At 42.2% G+C, this 25,569-nt stretch overlaps 1 protein-coding gene across 2 annotated transcripts; it reads left to right on the forward strand.

Annotated features, from left to right (window-relative positions):
• Positions 1–5,157: 5,157 nt before the first annotated feature.
• Positions 5,158–24,576, forward strand: mettl22 (methyltransferase 22, Kin17 lysine). Of its 2 annotated transcripts, XM_063471085.1 has the most exons (12): positions 5,158–5,213; positions 5,701–5,853; positions 6,408–6,570; positions 11,863–11,987; positions 17,371–17,411; positions 17,675–17,819; positions 18,121–18,192; positions 18,549–18,602; positions 20,310–20,387; positions 20,777–20,879; positions 22,907–23,075; positions 24,386–24,576. In XM_063471085.1, exons 2-12 carry the CDS (start codon positions 5,748–5,750, stop codon positions 24,452–24,454), a joined length of 1,125 nt encoding a protein of 374 aa, XP_063327155.1. In that variant the 5' UTR covers positions 5,158–5,213; positions 5,701–5,747; the 3' UTR covers positions 24,455–24,576. The 2 variants fall into 2 exon arrangements, with proteins under 2 accessions (XP_063327155.1, XP_063327156.1); XM_063471086.1 differs by lacking the exon at positions 22,907–23,075 and having other exon boundaries at positions 24,386–24,572.
• The last annotated feature ends 993 nt before the right edge of the window (positions 24,577–25,569 follow it).

Consider the following 25,569-nt stretch of genomic DNA (forward strand, 5'->3'; position numbering starts at 1 on the left):
TGGGAGCAGTTCTGATTGTACAGTCTGACAGCTGCAGGGAGGAAGGACCGGCGGAAACGCTCCTTCATGCATCTAGGATGCAGCAGTCTGTCACTGAAGCAGCTCTGCAGTTCAGCAACATTTACATGCATGGGGTGGGAGACTCTGTCCATCAGAGATGTTATTTTGGCCAGAGTCCTTCTGTCTTCTACCACCTGCACTGGGTCCAGGGTGCATCCCAGAACAGAGCTGGTCTTCCTGATGAGTTTATCCAACCTCTTCCTCTCAGCTGCCGATAAACTGCTGCTCCAACATACCACACTGTAAAAAATGACAGATGCCACCACAGAGTCATAGAAGGTCTTTAAAAGCGCTCCCTGTACTCCAAATGACCTCAGCCGCCTCAGCAGGTAGAGTCTGCTCTGACCCTTCCTGTAAAGAGCATCAGTGTTGTGGCTCCAGTCCAGTTTATTATTCAGGTGAACACCCAGGTACCTATAAGAGTCCACTATCTCAATGTCCACTCCCTGGATGTTCACCGGTGTCAGTGTGGTGGGTCTGCGTCTCCGGAAGTCCACCACCAACTCCTTGGTTTTTCCGGCGTTGATCAGCAGGTGGTTCTGCTGACACCAGTCCACAAAGTCCAGAGTCCACTGTCTGTACTCCGAGTCGTCCTCACCTGTGATGAGGCCGACTATGGCAGAGTCGTCAGAGAACTTCTGTAGGTGGCAGCGTGGGGAGTTGATGGAGAAGTCTGCAGTGTAGAGGGTGAAGAGGAACGGTGCCAGCACAGTTCCCTGTGGGGCCCCCGTACTGCAGACCAGCGTGTCAGAGACACAGCCCTGTGACCTCACATACTGTGGACGTTCTGTGAGGTAGTCCAGTATCCACTGGGACATGTGGTGGTCCACTCCCGATAGCTCCAGCTTGTCCCTCAGAAGTCGTGGCTGGATGGTGTTGAAAGCACTGGAGAAATCAAAGAACATGATCCTCACAGTGCTTCCAGGCTTCTCCAGGTGAGTCAGAGCTCGGTGCAGGAGGTAGATGATGGCGTCCTCCACCCCGATGCCAGGCTGGTAAGCAAACTGCAGCGGATCCAATGAAGACCTCACCAAATTAGGAATTATGTCAAGCAAGCGTTCTCGAATTTAGATACTATCCCCATGCAGCATGTCTTTTACAATATAATGAACGAACCTCCCACCTCAAAACACTTAATCTCTCGGCTTGTTAACCTTTTTTCTTCGGCAACCTCCTCTTGCCATATTAAAGAGGCTTGGACAAGGGACACTGGTTTGGATATTTCTGACGATTTATGGGCTGAAGCGTTAAGCCGGATAAAACTGTGCTCTGTTAATGCCCGGCTTCAGTTAATTCAATTTAAGGTAGTCCATAGGTTGCACTATTCCAAAACCAAATTGAACAAGATTTTTCCTAGTGTTTCCCCCAAATGTGATAAATGTAAACTTGTGGACGGTACTCTTGGACATCTTTTTTGGTCCTGTTCTACGCTTACTGCCTTCTGGACTAGTATTTTTAGTTTTTATAGCACCGTTTACAATAGGCAACTGCATCCTGACTGTCTTATGGTGATCCTGGGCTGCTCCGGCAACTCCTTGGCACTTCCTTTTGCTGTGCAACAGGCCCTTATGTTTGGTTTGGTACTTGCCAAACGTCTGATTTTGGGTGAGTGGAAATCTGCCTCCCCTCCCTGCTTCAAGAGGTGGCTCGAGGAGATGGTCTCCTGTTTATACCTGGAGGAAATTCGGTTTTCTACGTCTGACTCCATGGAGAAGTTCAAGAAGATATGGGGGCCCTTTATAGACCACATTAAGAAGGACAGTCCACGCCCTGGGTCCTGACCATGTTGTTTTAACTGTTATCATTCTGAGCTGTTGCCCATAGCTCCTCCTAACGATCTCTGGATTCGGACTTCAGTGTGGATTAGACTCACTGGATTCTGAGTTGTTTGACATGTATACTATTTGCTTTTTTCTTCATTGCTGTTCCTAACACGTGCTGGCCGTGTTTGTTTTGTTTTGTTGGGGGTTTTTTTGTTGTTGTTTTTTTTGTTTGTTTGTTTTTTTTGTCCTTATTGTCTGTGTTCCTCTGTAAAAAAATTTTGAAACTTGCATAAATAAATACGTTTAAAAAAAAAAAATAGCGTTGTCAAAAATGACAATAGCGTTGGCATTTTTGTTATTTGTGTTTTGTAATCTTTATAAAAAACCTAGAAAAAACACCTCTTAAACTTTGGTATATGGCGAGGTGCTGTGGACATCCAAGTTTGTGATTGTGTAGATTTTTCAAATCAATACCATGGTTGCATCTACTGAAAATCTCTGTGAAGCTTAAATCTCAGTGACCTTGACTTCAAGGTCAGAGGTCAACTTTTCTGAAAATTAGAGGAGTTTCACATTTATAACACAGGTATGTCTACTAGGAGGCTGAAGGGTAGCACTATATATTTATAAACAATCAAAAACAACAATTATTACGCAATTTATTTCCAATTTGTATTGAATTTATTTCTGTAAACATGATGTTTTAGGTCTGATTGAAGGACTGATGTGATGGTAAGGTGTCCGCTGCTCCGCTTTGAATATTGGTAGGCTTTTTTTTCTTTTTTTAATTTTCACAAGAATTGCTACTTCCCCTAGAGTTTTGGCCACCCCAACAATCAGATGATTCCCTATGAGCAAGCATTTAGCGACAGTGGGAAGGAAAAACTCCCTTTAAAAAGGAAGAAACCTTCGACAGAACCAGGCTCAGGAAGGGACAGCCATCTCCCGCGACTGGTTGGGGTGGGGGGAGTGAAAATTAAAAAAAAAAAAAAAGGCAAAGTGATCATTATTGGAGCAGCTTAATTAATTTTTCCAGTGTAATTTGCTGTTAATATCCTTTTCCAACCCCTGTTTGTGTTTTTATCACTTTTGTCCAGGGTGGAAGATGCCATGCTGGAGATTGATTCTGTATGGTCTTTCAATGTTGATACATGGGAACCTGTTAGAGAGGCCAGGGTTGAAAAAGGGATGCCGGAGAACCTCCGAGGGTGTTATCCGCTGGTGTGGATCCAAGGCCAACATCTCTTTAATTAGGCTAACAAATAAGCGTTGGCCATCTTCTGGTCCTCGTCTAAACATCACTATTTGTTCAAGGTCATCCAGACGTGTAAGTTTTATGTATCTTGTCTCCAGGGATTCATGTCCTGTCCCTGGAACAGAGCCTTTAAATTGTTCTTCCGTCTTAAATGTCCAGCGCTGTTGGTTGTATTTGTCTTCAATGAAATAGTCTTCAGTGTACACGCCAGAGTCTAGAACATGATCTGGTGGCTGACCCTGAGTCTCTATGATGAATTTCAGATAATCATAGTCATTCTCCGAAGGGTAGAGTGGCACCCCTGTAGCAAGCTCCACAGCTACCAGCCCCAGAGACCACATGTCACTTGCTTCATTATAAGGAAGGCCAAGCATAACCTCAGGTGCACTATAACCAACCGTCCCCACACGCTCACCAGGCATCACTGCAGACGCAGGACATGCGAGGTCAAAGTCTATAAGTCTGACTTTGACTGGAGACTCATGGCGGTTTACAACCATGATGTTTCCAGGTTTGAGGTCAGCGTGCACTATTCCCACAGAACCCAGGTGGGACAGAGCATTTGTGAGTTGACCTAAAATTGGCCTGACTTTGCTTATGGGGAGACCCTGTTTATTCCGGTCCCATATGTAGTCCCACAGGCATTGATCAAGGAGTTCAAACTTTAGGCAAACCCGCTCTCCGTCGTGGAAAAAGCCGTTCCATTGAACAATGTTGGCGGCATCTGGATCCAACCTTCGCAGCTGCTCCAGGATGAAAATTTCCACATATGCCTGTTGCAGAATATCAGGGTCGCTCTTGTTGACTTTAATGGCAACAGCTTGGTTGGTTTTTGTGTCGCGACATTTGGCTACAATACCAAAGCCCCCTTCTCCAAGCAAAGCCTCTACCTTGTAGTGGTTTTCCCAAAATGCTACCTTCAACTATTTCAAGCTCATCTGAGCTGGTATGCTAACAAAAACACTTATAGCTAGGGTGCCAGCTCTTCTACTGAGTAAAGAGTCGCATTGCCTTTTAGATTTTTGTTTGTTTTTTGTTTTGTATATATCCCTTAGGTTGCTTCAGCAGTTGGTTGTAATAATGTAGGCTTTATTAAAGCCACAGAAACTGATGCTTGTTATTATTGTGCCTCTGCTTAAAGAGAGGGAGCGACACACTGAGAGCAGGTGAGCAAGAACAAACGCCAACGACTGAGTGACAGGGGCTGTGTGTGTGTGTGTGTCTGTGTGTGTGTGTCTGTGTGTGTGTCTGTGTGTGTGTGTGTGTGTCTGTGTGTGTGTGTGTCTGTGTGTGTGTGTCTGTGTGTGTGTCTGTGTGTGTGTCTGTGTGTGTCTGTGTGTGTGTGTGTGTGTGTCTGTGTGTGTGTGTCTGTGTGTGTGTGTGTGTGACTGTGTGTGTGTCTGTGTGTGTCTGTGTGTGTGTGTGTGTGTGTGTCTGTGTCTGTGTGTGTGTGTGTGTGTGTGTGTGTGTGTGTGTCTGTGTCTGTGTGTGTGTCTGTGTGTGTGTGTGTGTCTGTGTGTGTGTGTGTGTGTGTGTGTGTGTCTGTGTGTGTGTGTGTGGACGGGTATTAACATCTTCATGGGGACCAAAAATTGGTAGTTTACTATACTTGTGGGGACAATCAGCCCTCGTGGGGACCAAAATCCCGGTCCCCACGAGTTTGAAGGCATTTTTGAGACTCAAAATGTGGTTTTAGTGTCAGGGTTACAATTAGGTTATGGTTAGGTTTAGGGTCAGGGTCAGGGTTAGGCATTCATTTTTGATGGTTAGGGTTAGGGTAAGCGGCTAGGGAAAGCATTGTGTCAATGAGATGTCCCCACAAGGATATAAATACACACATGTGTGTGTGTCTGTGTGTGTGTGTGTCTGTGTGTGTGTGTGTGTCTGTGTGTGTGTGTGTGTCTGTGTGTGTGTGAATCATAGCAAACGCTGAAAGGCATTTCTTGGACGCAGTAATGAGTTTTGTTCGCTCAAAATAATTTTCCCCTCGAAATGCAACATTTGTACTTGCAACAATTATTTTACACGCACAAACAGAAACGACAGTATAGAAACAGCAGATGGCGCTACAGGCGCGGGGGGAGGGTTTACATCCGGGTCAACTGTCATGGCCGTTTAGCACAGCGTCGCTGCTGGTGAGTTAACGCCCCCCTCCCCATTCTTTAAATATAAATAAAGTAAATGTATTTTAGATGTGCCAGACAGCAGTGATCCAGTTCTCGGGTTGAGCTCGCCTCTCAACAGCTGCTGTACGTGACGTCCTAATGTTATGCCCGTTTGTAGTCATCGGCAGGCCTCTTCATCTTTCCCAGTGTGACCGTGGGCAGCGTAGCCTGGTCCCCTCCACCTCAGCAGTCATGTTCCGCTGCTGGATGAAGTATAAGCGTTAATACTGTCATTGCAAAGCATTAAGTTTGAACCTCAGTCTCTCTGGCTCTGTTCACTCTGTGAGAAAACTGCCTGTTAGTAGTGTCCACCCTCGGCTGCCGTGAGCATGCCAGCTACATTTGATTATATTAAGGTTTGAATGGCTGCTCTGGGATCAGCTCAGTTTCCCTGTCAGAGTTAACCTACTCAGAGCCTGTTAACCCTGCTTTGTCTCTAAACTCGTGCTTCTCGCAGGTGAGCAGGTGACTGATCTTCAGTTCCAGCATTAGATTTGATCATCCATGGAGGAAATCAGTTTCCATCATGACACTGTGCTGTCAGATGTTCACATGCTCCGTCCCGGTGGACGCCACCTTATGACACACCTCAACAACGTTGGTCAACCTGGTGTGTATAATGATGTCACTGTCACAGCGTCATAATACTGAAGCTGTAGGTTGTTGTGACTAAGAATAAGTTTCCTGTTAAACTTTGTTTTTGTTCTCCCAGAAGTTTCAGCGTATTCTGATTTTTTATAATTAGTAAAAAACAATCACAAAAAGAAAACATGACAACTATTATGAAAGTGTTTGGAGTGATTTTAGTCAAACTGCCAGTCTTCAGTGCCAGTTCACTTTTCTGTTTTTCTTTATTTTTGCTGCTGTGTACAGAATCTGTTGTTCACAACATGACAACGACCAAATCAGCTTTTTTATATAATTATAGTATGTACATGTTTTAAATGACAAACAAAGTAAAGCATTACTCACTCGTTTGTGACATTTTTGTACTTGGTAATTGATCGAAGCTGCTAAGATGAAGACCTGAGCGAAATAAAATGTCAAAATTGTCATTTGAAAATTAAAATTCAAAACATGTCAAAATGGAAATCATCTGATTGTTAAACTTGTACTGAATATGTGTTTTTTCAGTATATATTCTATGTCATGTGTACTTTTCAGTCTTCATGTCTAGGTTCGTGATCCTGGCAGAAAGATGTGATAGTCACGAGCCCGGGAGTGAAACCAGCCAAACAGTCAAACAAGCCGCTGAAGAACCTGATAGAGAGGACAGAAAAGTAGAGTCGCTCTTGGATTTCGATGGAGATCTTGACATAATACATCGGTATGCAAAAACATTTTCTCAGTCAACTATTAAAAGCTGCTGGTTTGCTTGGGAAGGGTGTCATACAGGTTAAGACCATCCATATACTATTTCAACATCTTCAGATTGTTTGTTTTATTAATGTGTTCATTATCATTGTGTAGAGTGCAGAAAATGTTACAAAGTTAGTAGAGCAACTTCATCTTTACCTTAGAAATCGGTGTGCAGCGACAGATTGATAAGTTGTGTGGAAGAAGAACACAAAACATTAAATTAATTAAATAAACATTAAATAATCAAACATTAAACTCAAACTCCGACTCATCTGCATATTACTGCTCAACTTGCATGAATGCTGCGTTGCTCCGGGGCGTTGTCACTGTGTTCACTTTGTTGGGGTATGTGGAATGGGGGGGGGGGACTGCTGAGCCAGTTGTTTGCTGACTTTCTCCTTCCAGGGATAGTCTTCTACCTCCCGGCCCTCCCTCTCCCCACTGTCTCACACAACACGTCACTCAACATGTAAAGTGTGAGTGAGGGGGGGTTGTGTAGGTTGTAGCGTGTAGGGCCATTCACGTGGCTTTGCTGGCTGCGCTGCGCGCTAACCCGCCCCTCCTTTTTAATTGCTCTGTAGTCATTACAGTTCAGCATACAGACTGAACAAGTCACCTGGATAAGTGATGAAATGTTTCTCCCACTGAAAACTCTGTCTGTCTTTTGTTTTAATCCATTCATCATCATCATCATCATCATCATCATCATCATCATCATCATCTAGCCAGAATGTCTGTATTACATAACAAAGGGAGAGTATATGGTCTGCAGTTCCAGTTGAAATGCACAGAATGAGCTGTGTTTTTTTTCTTTCTTTGTTTTTGCTTCAGAAGGACATTTTAGATATATTGTTCAAACTGTGTCAGCTCAATTTTTATAAATTTGGTGTAAGATGATATTCCTGTTTTGCCTTTCAGGAAATAGTTTGTTGGTGAAACGGTTTCTTTAAAAAAAATTATTCTTAGATTTCTTGACATCCTTTGGATTGACACTGTAGGCCTAGATGTTGATTTGCCGTTATATTTTTGTTAGAAATGCAAATTATTTGTGTAGAGCGTCAGTGAAATATGATTTTGAAGGATTAAAAGTGTGTTTAGGAGAGTTGTTCATAATCTAATAATCACTAGCATCTATCAAACCAGACCATATATTCTCTCAAACCACACTCTGCAGAACAAGGACTGACTGTTGAACATGATGTCTTTATTATTCCAGTTTATCTTCTGTGTGATGACAACTTGGAACGCACCGTAGATTCCATCATACCAGTGTTTGTTTGTGGAAGTCTGCTGTGTTTGGTAGAACTTGGTGTTTTTAATAAAGACATTTCTGGGATCTCATTTGCTCCCCAGTCTATCAAAGTATTAGGCTTTGTTAAGAAAGAAGGGTCCAATCACACCGTGTACTTCTAATGGTGTAGCTTTTTACATACAACACACAAAAGTACACACTGAGAGGTGTAGTGAATCCAGGTGTTTCAGTTGCTTCCATGGTGACAGGTGTATTAAATCAGGCACCGGGGCACGCAGACTGCTTCTACAAACATAGATCACTCACAGGAGCTCAGTGAGTGGACACTACCTGTGCAACAAGTCCAGTCAGGAAATTTCCTTGCTACTAAATGTTCTACAGTTAGCTGTTAGTGGTATTACAACAAAGTGGAAGCGATCCGGAACAACTGCATCTCAACCACGAAGTGGTAGGCTTCGTAAGATCAGAGAGCAGGGCAGTGGGTGCTTGGCCATATTTTGCTCTTGGTTTGCCAACTTTCTGCAGAATTTATCGCTTCAGACATCCAAACTTCATGTGGCGTTTAGATTAACTCAAGAAAAATGTATGAAGTGGGTTTCCATGGCTGAGCAGCTGCATCTAAGCATTACATCATAAAGTCCATAAAGATATGGATGAGTGAGTTTGGTGTGGAAGAACTTGACCGGTCTGCACTGACCTGACCTGAACCTGATACAACACCTTTGGGATGAATTAGAGTGGAGACTGTGAGGCAGGCCTGCTTACCCAGCATCAGTGCTTTGTAAGGAAGCTTACCAGAATAAAACCTTACCAGATGAGTCGAGGCTGCTAAAGCTGCAAAGGTTGGTTTGACAACATATTAAATCCTGTGGATTAAGGATGGGATTGAGTTGTTTGTGAAGGATCAGTGACACAGAATGTGGCAGCCAAAAGGTTAAGTCTGGATGGCCTACAAGCTCATGTTAAGTGAGAATTTCTTCCCAGCTGCTGCTACTGTTTGCAGGAAGGCCTGTTGGCTCCCGTTGGCCCTTTTTGTCCACTGTTGTCTGTCATGTTCAGTCAGTTCCCTCCCACGTGTCACTGCTGACACTGGAGCCTCTCCCAGCATACTTGGGTATCTACTGGCAGCAATATGACGTCATACCCAAAACATTTCTTTGTCACTTTGGAATGAATCGGATCGCTGCAATGGTTTTTAGAGAGAAGGACTTACATCTGATGCGATCTTGGAAAAACAAAGCAAACCAAAACTAAATTGCAGGATCCACTTTATCCTGAAAAATACATTAGCCCGATAAATAAAAAAAATGTTGCTTTCTGGTGAAACTTGTGCCAATATGGTGTGGGGGACACTTGGGAACTTCAGGTGGCATGCGTAGCTGCATTCACTGCTTCTTGCTTTAAAGGCTTACTGATGCTCACATGGTCTGAAATCAGACATAGGAGTCACCTCGACCTTTCATTTCCCCCACATCAGATTTACTGGTTGCCCACAATTACTCCAGGATATCCCAGTTCTGGAGAGTCTGGTGTCAACTGGCATGGAAGTGCTTTTTAGCAGCTGCACCGTTTTTACAACACTAATATTTGCTGTCAGATGGGTCCTAAACACCTCATTGCAATGTTTTACCCCTGGAATGTCAGTTTCTTCCCAGTGTTTGTATCGTTGCACTAATTTTAGCCATGGCCCCGATTGCTTTGTTCAGTTTTGGAAAGAGAAACATGTATTCTATGAAAACAGTTTTGTCCAGTTAGGACGGATGGAAACTTGAGGCGACTGTTGTTGTGATTTGGTGCCATATAAACACAATGAATTGAACAGAATTACCCTGGCTGCACAGTTTCCTGCATCTCTGTACCATTTTTATCAAACCACTCATCAGCTCCCTCAGACCCTTGTGCTGTAAGATGTAGTGAGTTTGTTTCTATGTGATCAGATGTGTCTGTGTGTCGCTGTGCAAGCTTCACCAGTTCATCACAAACAGGAAACTAAGCAGTCTGTTGGAGTCTCCACTCACACGCATACAGCACCGGATCATGTTTAACCATCTGCAACATTTCGTTCACTCATGTTAAATCAAGCAATCTCTCCCTGACATGATGGCAGTCAACTAGGTTACATGTCTAATCTTAACCCAGCAAGCTGAAAGGACAGATGACAACAGAATGTTTCAAAGATCCATATAAAAGACCATTGCCTTCATGTAGTATTGTTCAATCATTAGAAAGCATCTTACATTTTTATTAACCACTAAGTTTATTGACTGGTAGCACCAGAGACTACTAAATAGTCAACCTATTGTCCTGCAACCTGGAGAGTTACCTCTCTGTCAGCAGTTGCTGAACTCAGCATTTAAGTTTTTCATTTTTAACAGTGATGAGAGACATGGCCATGTTCATGAGCATAAGCTAGTCTTCACTGCATGTGTCTGTTAGTAGGCAGGTTAGTGCATTGTGTGTGTGTGTGTGTGTGTGTGTGTCATCGTCTTCTTTTTGTTGCTATGCTGAGGACCATTCTCTTTCTCAGCCTCCAAGTCAGTTGGCCTGGTCTCCTGCTTTTCAGGACAGTCCTTAACCAGTGTTCACGTGTCCCAGCACTAAAAACAGCCTTCATTGGTCCTCCAGGTTCTCTTCTGCTGCTGTCGCCACTCCCACATCCTGCATTGGTTCATGGTTGTGACATGTACATTGTCAGTTTTTCTTCAGCTTTCTCTTCCACAACCATTTTAACTCCACGTGTTGCACATCTCAAACTCAATCTTTTAAAGTCCATTCACACACAGTGATTTTGAAGCTTCTGATTTAGAGGACAGCTCTCCATCCATAGTAGAGTTTGTATATGCTCCTTTAAGGTCGAGGGCAATGCGGCTATCTGGCCACCTGCTGTTGACTCTTGATGTCAGTGAAGTTGCTCTGGAAGTGTATTATGCCGGCTGGGGGAGTTTGGTTGTCGCTGAAGCTTGTTTTTCTGGGTCATCTGGCATTGAAACCAAACCGACTGTCTGAGAAACATTGAAAGAAGGTTAAAACCTTTTCAATATCAAAGGTTTTAGCCATTGTGTGAGTACAGTCTTGTCTATGGGAGTGAATGTGGTTGGGAGTGAGATTCCCACCATCATGTAGGCACCAGCTTGATAATAAAGCATGTTGTACCCTTGAGCAAAGCTTGCAGTCAGTTGTTTTCTCGTCTTCATACACTCTGTGTTTGTAGAAGAAAGTTACATATCAACACTACACAGAGGTTAGATGAGGTGAAAGACAAACACCACACATCTTTGGCTCTGTCTTGTGCCAGTGATGTGTCGTCATCTGGTTTGTTGTAGTCAGTAGACTTACATTAGTTTATGTTTGCTCACTAGTTACAGAACCAATAACTCGGGAGCCTAAGGACACTAAAACTAATAATAAGTTTAAAGTTTAATGAGTTTTATGATAAGAAATCAAGGATATACTGTCTACTTTCACTGTGTGTGTCTTTAGCGGTCATTGGCTCTGTGTTGTTTGGCTAGCTGCACCGAAACTGGAAAATCCAGCTGTTACCTGCAATGTTTGGGTTTGTAAAGCACCTGATGAATGAGCACAGTGTGGAGGAGAGCCTGTCTGTCACCACACTGACAGGTTGGAGTCCAACACTCTAATTTTAGTGTCCTTATTATCCCATGAGTTATTGGTTCTGTTCTGTGAGCTAACTTAAACTAATTTATGTCAGTTTTTGAGAGCAGAGCTCCATGGTGTAAATTAGCCTTCATACATGTAATGTTTCTTTTCCACTTTAAGATGATTTAAGAATAAAGGGCTTTGTTTAAAAAAGAAGATTATTCCTTCAGTAATGATTAAAATTCCAAAAATAGCAGACCTACACTAAGACAAAAGAAACGTGCAGCTGTTCACATATCTGTAAGTAAAATGCTGTAACTTTTCTGTAGAATTAGCAACATAAAAATGAAAAATGCAGCTTAGTTATTGTTTTTTTTCTGTTGATGAATGTGATATTCTGTTATTTCTCAGACCTCGGCCAAACCTTACAGAGGGCAGCAGTCGGGACTGGACTCGCCCAGTAGTTCTCAAACAGTCTAATGATGTAATAGAAGAAGAAGAAGAGGCTGACTGCTTAAAAGATGTTATAAGGATTGGTAAGAATCTTGATTTTATATTGTTTCTTTAAAAAAACTCATAAATATTATTATTGTTATCACAAGTGCAGAGAGTAGAAAATAATTTTGTCCAAAATTGTCTTTGTATGGTGATAGAATTTGTAATTTAAAGAAAAGAGCTGTCCACAAAAGAGGAGCATGACATGTACCCAAAGCTGCAAAATGGAAGTAAAGGGACAGTATTCAACCAACAAATACTGCAAACAGAGAAAAAGTCTAAAGCTAGTTTAACAAAACTGCTTTGGTGCGTCACAGTGGGCTTGTCACAGCAACACAGGCAGAGTAAATGATAAATGCTCTGGGACTTCAGGCCTGCCTGGTGGAATACAGTGTGGCAGTGTAGCTGAGGAGAAGCCTGGCAGAGCAGGTGTAAAGGTGACTTCAGGTGTGACTGGCCAGACACGGGATCAGAGAGGTGCAGCCTGCTAGAGGCAGTAACCAGCTACACTGCTACACGCACAGAGGATGCCACTGTGGTTGAGACCATCACTGCATGTGTCGACGAGAAACCCTGGATTACCAGTGAGGTGCGCTCACTGCTGACAGCCCGAGATGCAGCTTTAAGTGCAGGGGACGAGACTGCGAAACGCACCTTTGCAGAGAGAGTCCAGGGACGCCTCTGTGAGACAGGAAACATCAGCATAGAGCTGTTAGCAAAGAAACCAGTTGTATCCTGTCTGAATGATACCATCCCGTCGCATTGACAACAATGCTGATAAAGTGTTTTGAATGGCTCGTGATCACCTCCAACCTTATAAGTACAGTGCAATGGATGACATCCTGTGTTATATGTGCAATAAGGTTTTATTTATTATGCTGCATGACTGTGTTCTACCTTGTTGAGTCTGCGCTTCCACAGACCCCGCTAGTTTAGACACTTATTCCTCATGAAGAACGAAAACAAGACAGAACATCTTCAACTGGTCTTTAACTCGCTAACGAGGGAGAGCTTGGTCAGAACCAGGCTGTGGAGCTAAACGCTCCTCACCCGTCTCCAGACCAACTCCTTCAAAGAGCAGCCCTCCTCGCAGCTATTTATTGACAAACTGTTACAATACACAACACAAGCACCTCCCACCGTAAAACCCCCCAGTGGTTCTAAAAGACAAGGCACTGTGTGTATGTGTGTACACGTGTATGCATGTCTATGCATGTGCAAGAACGTGTGTGTGTGTGTGTGTGTGTTCTCCTGCTCACCAAAAGGATCATAAAAGCAGGAAGCTTACAACACAACAAACAGATCTTTCAGATAGCATGTATGTACAATAAAACCTCCCCCAGCACCAGAGTGGCTGCAGAGGTGGTCAGAGACAAAGGAATGTCTTTGATCACACAGTTTGAAACAATGTAGAGATGGTAAGCATAAAAATGACAACATTTAACAATTCATACCTCCTTTTTTATTTTATTCTTTTGTCATTTTATTTAAACTTCTCTTCTTGACCCTGCAGGGACTGCACTTAATTTTGTTGTACTTGTTACAAAGAAAATAAAGATATTCTGATTACTTTAAAGTTTTTACTTACCGATCATTCTCACACATTTATTTACTTATTTAACTGTAAACTTTAGGTGATGATTTTATAGGTGATGATACGTCTGGGATGGATGAGTGTAGGGAGGGTTTGCATATTGTTTGTGTGTGTTATCATATTTGTTGCGCCTGGAGAAACGTCTCTTCATTTTGCTTGCACTACAACTGTATGCACAACAAATTGACAAAAAAGCTTGATTTGATCTCTAAGGGAGAGCCCAGCTCTCACTTCACCACAACAATTCAGTACAGGATCCGCATCACTGCAGACACCACCCAAATTCATCTGCCAACAATGTTCCCTCTAAAGTTTCATGTGTCTGAGCGAACACACAAACTCCCTGAGCGATCCCTTGGACCACTGTGAGCAACAGCAGACGTGTGCACTGTGGTCACGCCAGCATCCATCCAAGTTACATGGTTTATTAAAGTAATCAAATTACAGCATTTACATTTATGTTAGACTACTTTTAATTAACTGCTTTAGCCCACTTACAATGAAAATTAAAAAAAAATCTTGTTCATGACCTGTGTAGTATGTTAACACTATTGGAAGTAAAAATAACTTGAACTCCAATTTTGAAAAGAAAACTTTCTTTTTTTATAAAGCTGACTTGTATTATGAGTCTGTGGTCTGGGAGAGAGTCCTGTAACTCTGTCTGCAAAATACAGGATATAATGACCAATGTTGGGCAATTAATTATATAGTTCTTCAAAAAAGTAACTGAGTTATGCAAACAAAGTTTTTTGCAGCTGTTTACCTAAAAATACAGCCAAGGCGTTTTTTAAATAAACATTTCAAACTATTTACAGAACAATCAGCTGTTCTGCATCAAATTTGATGCCACACAAATTATTTGTGCCACTCCAAAAAATAATTTGTGTCCACTATGAGATAAAGGAGAACAACAGCCTGATACCTGCAGGCTGACAACAGGAGATGTATCACTGCTGTAACACCTGTAACGTTCAGCAGTCGCCTCATTGTTCTGACACACACAACAAAACTATTGACTACACTACACACTAACTACACACTAACCGGTCGCAGCAGATGGCCCCGCCCCTCCCTGAGTCTGGTTCTGCCGGAGGTTTCTTCCTGTTAAAAGGGAGTTTTTCCTTCCCACTGTCTCCAAAGTGCTTGCTCATAGGGGGTCATATGATTGTTGGGTTTTTCTCTGTACCTATGAAGCGCCTTGAGGCGACTTTTGTTGTGATTTGGCGCTATATAAATAAAATTGAATTGAATTGAATTAACTACACAAGATTTGCGCTAAACGTCGCAAATCTCTCACATCTCAAACACCGCCGTCACTCCTAAAACTTCCCCCTCCCAAAACAACTAAATGCCATGTTGTCATATCATTTTTTGATTGGTCCACATGGTACATTTTTCAGCCAATAGGAAAGGGTGTGGGTTTCTTGGTTTTGTTTTTGCTCACAGGCTTTCGAGCGTTTTCCTTATAAAACACCGTTTTTACCGTTTCTTCCCGCAGTAAATATAAACAACGATAGTATTCAGGAAGGAAACCAAACATTGCAGATATTTTATCATAACTCTGGTTTTACGTGGCTGATCAACACAATTTAAAAACTGGTATAAAGTCCACACTTTTCCCGTCAGTTGTTCCGTCTGTCCTGCTCACATCTCCAATGGTTGTACACGTTGTCATTAACGTGGCTTCACTCCACATCAGCCACGCCGCTTTGCTAGCTAAAACACCGGTGTCGGCACATAAGGACGCTGTCATAGCCTGTCAACCACGTTGATTAGCTGCGTATATACGAATGTGAATCGCATCATTGGCTGGACTATGGGATAAGGTGGCATCGTTCTAATCCCATACAGGAGCAGCCAGTTACTTACTGACTAACACTGCAGAACAGAATTATTAAAGTTTTAATTTTAATTTCAATTCAGGTTAGATTTTTTTTGTGCGGAGTTTGTGTGTTTGCTCAGACACATGAAACATTAGAGGGAACATTGCCCCTGAGATATTTGTACTCCACTTGGGCAGTAACTTGTTCCTCACCCAGAGTGAGCACTCCACCCTTTTACAGCTGTGAAACTATGGACTTGGAGGTACTAATTCCCATTCCTGCTGCCTCACACTCAGCCGGACACTTCTCCAGTGCAGGGAGGAGGTCACCACCTGATGAAGCTAACACAACCACATCATCTGCAAAAACATGAAAGGGGAAAAAACAAAATGAAATCCTGAGGCCACCAAAGTGGAGACCCTCCACCACTCGGCTACACCCAGATATTCTATCCATAAAAACTATGAACAGAATTGGTGACAAAGGGCAGGCCTGGAGGAGCCCAACACGTACCAGTAATGAGTTTGACTTACTGCTGGGGACACGAACCAAGTCTCGCTACAGTTGTGTAGGGACTAAATGGCCTGTGTGTGGCCAGATACCCCATATACTGAAGCAACCCCCACAGTATACGCCAAGTCCACAAAACACATGTAGACTGGTTGGATCCCTTCAATACCCTGGGAAGGATAAAGAGCTGGTCCAGAGTTCCATGACCAGGACAAAAACCACGTTGTTCCTCCTGAACCTGAGATTCAGCTTTGAGCTCTCCTCTCCAGTATCCTGGCACACACTCTCCCAGGAAGTGCCGAGAAGTTTGATCCCTCTTTAGATAGAGCACACCCTCTGGTCCCCCCTGCACCACCCCAGACCTCCCCGCAACGTTGCACAGACATGTCAGCCAGGGCAGCCCTACAACCTCCAGAGCCTTCAGGAACTCAGGGCGAATCTCATCCACCGCACGGGCCCTGCTACTGTACGGTTGTTTAAGCACATCAGTGACTTTAAGTTGTCCCTCTTCCCCAGACTCCACTTCCCTGATAGAAGGTGTGACTGTGGTATTGAGGAGACCCTCAAAGTCGTCCTTCCACTGCCTGACTATATCCTCAGTCTAGGTCAGCAGGATCTCACCACCGCTGCAGACCGTGTGTGTGGAATACCTCTGCCTCCTCCTGAGTCATCGGATAGTTGACTCAAGGCTTTTTTTATTACCCACCAAACTCCTTCCACTCCCGGGTTTTGTTTCCTCTGGACTCCCACAGGCTAAAATTTGATCATCTTCCTCCTTCTTTTAATCACATTTTATATTTGATTTTATTCTTTAAAGGTAAACTACTTTTATTTCCAGTTTGGCATCAAACTTGTTCAATACTCATTGTACAAACTGGATAATGGAACAGGCTCATGCTCTGGGCCCCTCACGTGTAAAGCACATCTTCATGTAAATGACAATAAAATGTTTTCACATGGTTTAGACAACATCAGCTGTTAGAGAGCAAACTCACACCTGTCAACACACATTTGAATTCATTTAAGTAGGACAGTGAAAATCAGAAATACCATTAAAAGACATGTTTGTAACTCTAGAACTAAATGAATTATACTTCATACACAGACCAGCACCTGCACATTTTTTCTTTAATTTAAGACTAAATTAATTAAAAAAAATTAAAAATGAATAGTCTGACATCCTAGGTGATAAATAGACTGGACAGGTCCTTATGTAGGACTTTCTACTCTGTTCAAACACTTAAACGACTTTTTACTACAAGCCTCTTTAAACTCATATTCACTGTTTGTTTTTCTGCTCCATCTCCTGAGCCTGTGCTGTTCACTCATTGACAGAGCTGTGTATTAAAACAGCTGCTGGATACAAACACACAAACTTTATCAGTCAGTTGACAAAGGAAGATGACAGTAGTATCATAACAGGGTCGTGTCCACAGACCTGGAGACACGAGCAGAGTTTTTGGATGTGTTTAATAAATGTGTCCAATCTATTCACAGAGCACACGATGGCCACACCCATGGAGGATGTTGGCAAACAGGTGAGTTTATTCAACGCGGCCTGGGTTCGAGTCTGACCCGCAGCCCTGTGCTGCATGTCTGCCCCTCTCTCTGTTTTCCTGTCAGTCTCCACTGCATCTATCTGATAAAGCCAGAAAATAAATTGGAGTAGACTGACTTTTTGAAAATTGTCTACATCCACTAGTATTTCTCTTATATTAATGGAAGTGTATATTCCTGAAGTATACCATGAAATTCTTTGCATAATCAGTTGGAATCAGCTCATCTTCTTTGCTCACGTCAGGTGTGGCGTGGGGCATTATTCATGGTGGACTTCATCCTCTCTAACCCAGTCATGTTCAGAGGAGCTACAGTCCTAGAACTAGGAGCAGGGACAGGCTTAACCAGCATCATCACAGCAACCATAGCTAAAACAGTCTACTGCACAGGTACGATACCTTGAAGCACGTACTCTTCTGTTGTTAAACTTAAACACTGCAAACAACATTTACAAAGTAACAGCAACATATCAGATGCTGAGTGCCCGCACTGTGGGCTTTGTTTTTTATCCAGTGAAAGAAAAATAAAGATTGCAAACAAGGAGATGGGGGTTAGTGAAAACCACTGTTAGCTGCTGTGGGCAGTGCAAACTTACCTAACAGTTCGTTCTTATTTCACACTCTTTCCAGGACTTAGATCGAATAACAAATATTTGACTGTTTGTTTAGGGTTTTTTTTTCCATTTTACAGATGTGGGAGAAGACCTTCTACAGATGTGTAAAAGAAATGTAGCATTAAATAAACACATGCTGAAGTCTGCAGGTGAGAAAACTGTCAAATCAGCTACTCACGGGTTCCCTCAATGTACAGACCACACACACAAACACAGACATACTGCTGGAGACCATGCAGCCAGTTTGGGCTCAGTATCTGTCCCAAGGACACTTTGCTGTAGCTCCTGAGCCACAGCCATGCCTTTTGGCTTTGGAATATATTTACGTAGCTTAAAATATATGTGTATATATATATGTATATATATATATACACATATATATATATATATATATATATATATATATATATATATAGTTATTAAAATTTCCAACCTTTCACTCTCTAAATCACATGAAAAACTGCAAAGATTCATCAAACTTAGTGCAATCTTTTCTCTCCGTCAGATCACGAGGTGAAAGTAAGACAGCTGGACTGGCTTCAGGATGACCTTTGCACAGGTAACACAGATATGTCATTTTATAAACCAACACGCTGTGCAAAGATAGTCTGGACACATTCGGACAATGACAGCACTTTAGAAAATGTTGCTTGGATACGCAGAGATGGATTGAGGAAAAACGGTGATTGTCTTTAGGGCTGTCTCCTCCCTTTCTTCCATCCTCTAAAGCAGAGTTTCAGTAGAGACATTTATATTCAATGTTTTGTTCACTGTTACTAAGACCTGCATCTGACCAACCAATGCCTGTGCAAGCTTACCTCAGGGCCACATCTCAGAGAGGTCAGAAACCTTTGCTACCTTTACTGTGAAACTTCTTTCTAAGAAATGTTCTTTATTCTTTATTACAAGTTTACTGTGACTGTAAGATTAGATAATGAAAAAAGACCAATCACAGTTGTGTTTTATGCTTTTTGAGTCCTACTTGCATTATACAAAAAAAGTATACAAGCATTAAATTAGTATAGAATGAATGTTATTGTCAGAGTAAAAGTATTTTTCTGAAGGTCTCTTTGAGTAAAGAAGGGAAATATCTCAGGTGTTGGAGGACTGGCTGTCCAGAGGAAGCAGAGAGTCTGTGGCTTGACTCTGTGTTTGTAATGACAGTCACTGGGTCTGCTTGTGTTGCCTTGGGCTGGAACATGCCCAGCTTATACTCAAAGCCACCAGCTTCTAGGATTTTGGCAGATTGCGGTGAGTTGTGGAAGCCGGATCACATGCTGGCACCAGCTGGAACAGGCTGTAGCAGCTCCACTGCCCCAAGCAGGCGATAAAAGAAAAGAACAGCTGTGGCTTCACTGTGGTCAGGCTGCTGTGGATCAATTCGCTTCAAAAGAAAGCGTGCAGTGTCCACTTTTCTTCATGATCAAAGTGACATTCATGCACTTGGAGCAGACCAGATGGAAAGAGAACATCCTCGCACTGTGCAGAGAGAAGTTGTGTGAAATCAACCTGTTGGTGGTAGATACCACCATCACTGGGGGTGAAGCCACTGACTAGGTTAAACAACTGTACAGTGGCAGGGCCCCTGGGACATACTGCCCCAAGTGCAGTTCAAGTATCTCAGAGGTCTTTTTCACAAGTGAGGGGAGCAAGAGAATAACAAAGGAACTGAGGTGGCGTCTGATGCGATGCTGTACTGATCTGCTGTGGCACAGACAGAGCTGAGCATAAAAGCGAAGCTGTCAGTTTATCAGTCAGTCTACATTTCTACCCTCACCTATGATCACAGATACAAGCGTCGGAAATGAGTTTCCTTCAAAGAGTGGCTGAGCTCTCCCTTAGAGATGGGATGAGGAGCTTGATTCTTTAAGAGGAACTCGGATTAGAGCCTCTGCTCGTCCACTATGAAAGGAGCCAGTTGAGGTGGTTTGGGCATCTGACTAGGATGCCTCCTTGGTGAGGTAATCTTGGCGTGTCCTACATGGGAGAGACCCGGGACTCAGGACTCTGGACTTGCAGGAGAGATACATCTCGTGGCTGGCTGGGAAAAATCTTGATTCCCACCTCAATGAGCTGGAGGTGGTGGATGGAGTGAGGGAACACTGGGCTTCTCTGCGCAGAAAGCTGCCCGCTTGACCGCAAAATGGCTGGATGGATGTAACAGACCTCAGTCTCCAGTTTGGATGTATGAGTTGATTGGTTAACCACCAGTACACCAAACTAGAAACCAGTATGATAATTACTTTCTTTTGTCTGATCTTTGCAGATGCTGCTGTGGAGTTTAGTTGGACGAAGGAGGAGGTAGCAGATCTGAATAACACTAGCATCATAATTGCTGCTGATGGTAAGTCTTAAGGATGACATCTCTAAAAGATCAGAGCTCTTTTTCACCATGTATGCTCTGCTGAAAGAGTTATTGAAAAAGATGGGAAGGTTCTAGACAAGACACTGTGGGCAGATATTTAAGATGATGTGCCTCACAGCAAGGTTTAAGCACCAGTTCATTGTCAGAAACTCTACCATGCAAAGCCCAGAGTAGCACACAGTGTGAACTACTGAGATACTGTATCTGGCAAAGGAGGCTCCAGACTGCTGAGCAACTGAAGCAACTCGTGAAGTGATTTGTAAAAAGCAGTTATTTACTGAGACAGTTTTAAGTTCAGACTTTAGAGTCATTTATGGAACCGTAAAATGCAGGCTCAGCAATAATTAGATTTTTTAATGTGTCACCAGTTTGTTATGATGATGATCTGACGGATGGCCTATTCCGAACACTGTACCGACTCTGCAGCAGCTTTGCACACACCTGCACTGTCTTCATCTCCATTGAGAAAAGGTATGGTGAAAACATATATAAGTATACCTGAGCATATTTGGCCTTATACACAGTGGAATGATCATGTTTCTTAAGCTGATAAAAATAGTGGATCAGCCAGCTCACATAAGAATGAGAAAATGTACAGCATTAATATTTCTCCCAAAGGTTCTGCAAACAAACTTTAAACTTGACTCAGCATGAAACATACAGAGCATTAACTTCCACCCAAATACGACGATAAATTCAATTGATTTTTATTTATGTAGTGCTAGTTCACCACCGTAGTCACCTCAAGGTGTTTTATATTGTTAAGTCAAGACTCTGTAATAGGAATCCCAACAATCAGGTGACCTGTTATCAACGAGCACTTGGTGACAGTATGAAGGAAAAACTCCCAGGAAGAAATGTTAGGTAGAGGCTGGCACAACAGGTTGGGTGTGAGGGTAAAGAAAAGCAGAACAACTGAGACAAAACACAAACAATGTGAGAAGACAAACGGTAATGATATGCAGTAGTGGGAAGTGAAAAGAGGTGGAAAAAAACTTTTTGTGCATTTTGGGAAACCCCGAGGAGCGAACCGTCACTAAAGGAGGATTCAGGGTCACCTGGTCCAGCCCTAACTATATGCTTTAGCAAAAAGGAAAGTTTGAAGCCTAATCTTAAAAGTAGAGATAGTGTCTGTCTCCTGAATCCAAACTGGAAGCTGGTTCCACAGAAGAGGGGCCTGAAAACTGAAGGCTCTGCCTCCCATTCTACTTTTATGGGAGGCTAAGAAAGTGTAGCAACCACAATAAAGCTGCATCAACACATGAAGCAGTTCTCAGCGTCAATGACGTTGAGGTAACTTTGAGGTAAGAAATTGAAACAGCATCAGTAAGTGTGCTCGATGCTGCTGGTTGAGCAAGGACAGAGTAGAAAATACATTATTGGATTACCTCGTTCACCGGAGTCTGGGACGTGTCTCAGCTCTAAACCGATGCCTGATGAGCTGGACTGCTGTGTAAGGCTGCACTCTGAGAGCTGTGTTGGCAAAACAAAGGTTTTAAAACTCCTCTTAAATTCATATATTATGTTCAAATAATCTCACTACCTCTACCAAAAATGTTCTGTAATAAACTTGAGAACTTATTTAGCCGCTTCATGTCACATGATAGGACTCCACCTTTGGCTAGTACACTTGCATTACAAGAGAGGGAGGCCGCAAGTTCTCAGCCTCAAAGGGTACTGTGTGGATCTGTCAGTGATCTACAGTTATATCTGTAGTGTTCAGATGTTAAGACACTGAAGAAATATACAAGGAATAATTTTCTTAGAATTTAAAACTGTCTGCGATAATAAACAGTTCATACCAGGCACAAAAGGTTGAGAAGTTAAGCTATGGGAAAACTGTGTGCTTTCAGGAAACCTACCTCTACATCTAAATGATTCAGAGAACGCTTGGGAGAAAGTGCTGCTGTCAGGTGAGACCAAAATCGAGTTGTTTGGCAACAGCCTGACCTGCTGTGTTAGAGGAAGAGAAATGCTGAGCCAGAAAACAAAATCCCCTCAGTCCAGCACGGAGGTGGACACATTATGCTTTGAAGCTGTTTATCTGCTAGGTACATTATTTCAGGACAAATTTTCTGCAGAAACGCAATGTTTAGTCTGTATAGATGTTACATGACAAGTCTGGACCTGGAAAAGTTGGGATTTTGTGTCGCTGTTTTTTGCGCTCAGTGTGTAATGGCTTTAAGGGTTAGCCTAACCCTAAGCTCTACGTTCCAAGGTGCTTCTTACTGCAAGCCTCATTCCTCCATTCACACACAGCTACGAGTGCTTTTTTCTGCACCTAAGTTCTATACCTAAGCTAGCCTTCACAATCTCACACTATCTTGAATGTTGACAAGGATGCTTTGACACCCAGGTTGCAGGAGCAAGGCCTCAAACCACCAGAGTTTCTCATTAGTACATATGATCCGCTCTGTCTGAGCCATAGCCGCCCCTACTTCTACCTTTTGGTTCCATGCTCAGTAAGTGACTATGTTTCTATCTGGATATCCTTCAAGGATGAACTTCACCCTGCAGCACATGGATGTTTCCTGTGAAGCCTATGATCATTTCATCCACTGTATGAACCAACTTCAGGACCTGGAGAACGGACGGTGTAGTTTCAGAGTCGATCGGCTCCCTTCTAACTTTGATCAGTTTATTTTATATGAACGTGTAGAACAACTGGTGAGTAAAACATTAGCCAACACAATTTGACCATAACTACAGTTTTATACACTACACTGCCAGAAGTATTCACTTACCCATCCAAGTCATTGAATCCAGGTGTTCCAATCACTTCCATGGCCACAGGTGTATTAAATCAAGCACCTAGACATGCAGACTGCTTCTACAAGCATTTGTGAAAGAATAGATCACTCTCAGGAGCTCGGTGAACTCCAGTGTGGTAGGATGTGCAACAAGTCCAGTCAAGAAATTTCCGCACTAGCAACTATTAATGAGTCAACTGTTAATGCTGGCATGTTATCTGAAAAGACAAATCATGCTTCTCCCTCTGGCAATCCGATGGATGAGTCTAGGTTTGGTGGTTTCCAAGACAAGACGTTTGGTGACGGGGGATTTATGGTGTGGGGTTGTTTTTCAGGAGTTAAATGAACTCGTTTTGGACAATTTCATTCTCCCAGCTTTGTGGGAATAGTTTGGGGATGGCCCTTCCTGTTTGAACATGACTGCACATGAGTGGATAGAGCAAGGTCCATAAAGACATTAATGAGCGAGTTTGGTGTGGAAGAACTGGGCTGGGCTGCACAGAGTCCTGACCTCAATCCAATAGATCACCTTTGGGATGAATTAGAGCGGAGACTGCAAGCCAGGCCTCCTCACCCAAATTCAGTGTCTGACCTCAGAGATGTGGTTCTGGAAGGATTTAAACTAATTAGGAATGGGACGTCACTAAGTTCATATGTGTGTGAATTCAGAGAAGCAAATACTTTTGGCAGTATAGTCTATATTAGCTATATTTTAACCTTATTGAATCCCTATTTTTGATCAAAAACCTCAAATGACACTGTTTGCAGTAACTTACTGTAAATGTATTTAAATGCACCTCAGAGTTGCTTTTGTTATTGTAGCACAAAGTGCTACTCCAGTGTTAATCTTTTGGAGACACTGTTGCGAGTGTCTGATTGATTGATACCACTGTTTGCAGTATGATATGCTAACATGCCGCTTACAGCAAGACAGTGTCTGTATTTAAACTGCTTGATAAAAGACAATTTTCCTGTTATGTTCGAGTTACGGTACCAAAAGTATTTTTCACCATTTGGAATTCTCAAAAAGCAATTTTTAACCATTTAAAAATAAATATACAATAACTTTTTTTGCAAATATAACATGCAAACAGTGAAAAGGTCTCATTTTTTTCTAAAATCACTTGAAGTTCTGTGATCCAATACGGTTAAGTGGGTTTGTGATAAAGGATGACTTTCATCAAGTGCAGTAAGTTGTTTATTTGTATGTTATATATATTTTTGCAGGAGCTGTGGAAGGTGACTGCGACTCCTCTTCCTTTTAAGCAAGCCAGATCTGATCCGGAAGCATTTTAATGTTGATCTTGTACCAGCACCAAACCAAAGTGAAGAGAAACTTTCACCCAAAATTTGACCTAAAATATGTTTCAAGTTTACAGGTGATGTTTAATTACATATATTTATTAAAAAAATAAAATGTAGTAATCAAGATAAATATTGAAAATTGCAAAACAATAAAAGTAAAAAATATTACTTTGTTTAAATTTTGCATTTCCTTGTGTAACTTTTTATCCTTTTCATCCTCATGTCAGTGGTTGTCAGTGTCTGGTTGGAGGAGCTTGGGAACTGGAAGGAAGTGCTAACTGAGAAGTGGTGGGTCAGTTTTAGAGCCGATTCGATAGTCTTTGACCAAGAGACCAAACAGCAATGTTCAGTCATAGATCTTTAAAAGTCACCTTTAAAATGCTGCTTTTGGTCTCTGGTTAGGGTTAGGTTATGGATATTGTATATGGGGTTTTTGTGCTGATTAGCAAAAACTGGCAATCTTTTCTAGTAGGATTCATAAACTTTACGAATGCAACAAACAGGCACACATAAGTGCTATTTAGTCCTAGGTGAAACACTAGAATTTCACTCACGAAAACTGAAGCACAAATGTCTTAAATGAGTCGTAACACTCTGCACGCATTGGTGTCTGTTTGAGAATGCCTTTAAAAATTCTCTAAGAAGCACCATCAGCACAAACATGGTGGAGTTGTTTCAGTTCTCGAGATGACATTGTGAGTTCTGGTAGACAGCAGTCTGCTACAGCGATGATGGCATACCTATCAGTCAAACCAGCAAACTGTAATACTTATTTGTGAATGACCTCAGAGTTATTATGAAAGGGAAATTATCTACAAGTTATTTTTGCACCAGACTGTAAACATACTTTCTAATTCTGTAAATATGGAAATTCAAATATGGGAATTTATAACTATGAATTATAATCATTTTTTGTCAGTTTATTGGAGGTTTTTGTCAAACCTGCAGCTGTTTTTGTGAAATGTTTTGAAGCAGTTAATTGAAGCATACCAATTTTGTTTTAACTTCTGTTGACATTTAACAGGTAACCATGAATTTGGGACATGCATTAACATTTAATATGAATTTGGAAGGGTTAAAAAAATCAAGCAATGTTATACATTTCA

The sequence above is a fragment of the Pelmatolapia mariae genome, linkage group LG4 (genome assembly GCF_036321145.2).
Source record: "Pelmatolapia mariae isolate MD_Pm_ZW linkage group LG4, Pm_UMD_F_2, whole genome shotgun sequence".
NCBI lineage: Eukaryota > Metazoa > Chordata > Actinopteri > Cichliformes > Cichlidae > Pelmatolapia > Pelmatolapia mariae.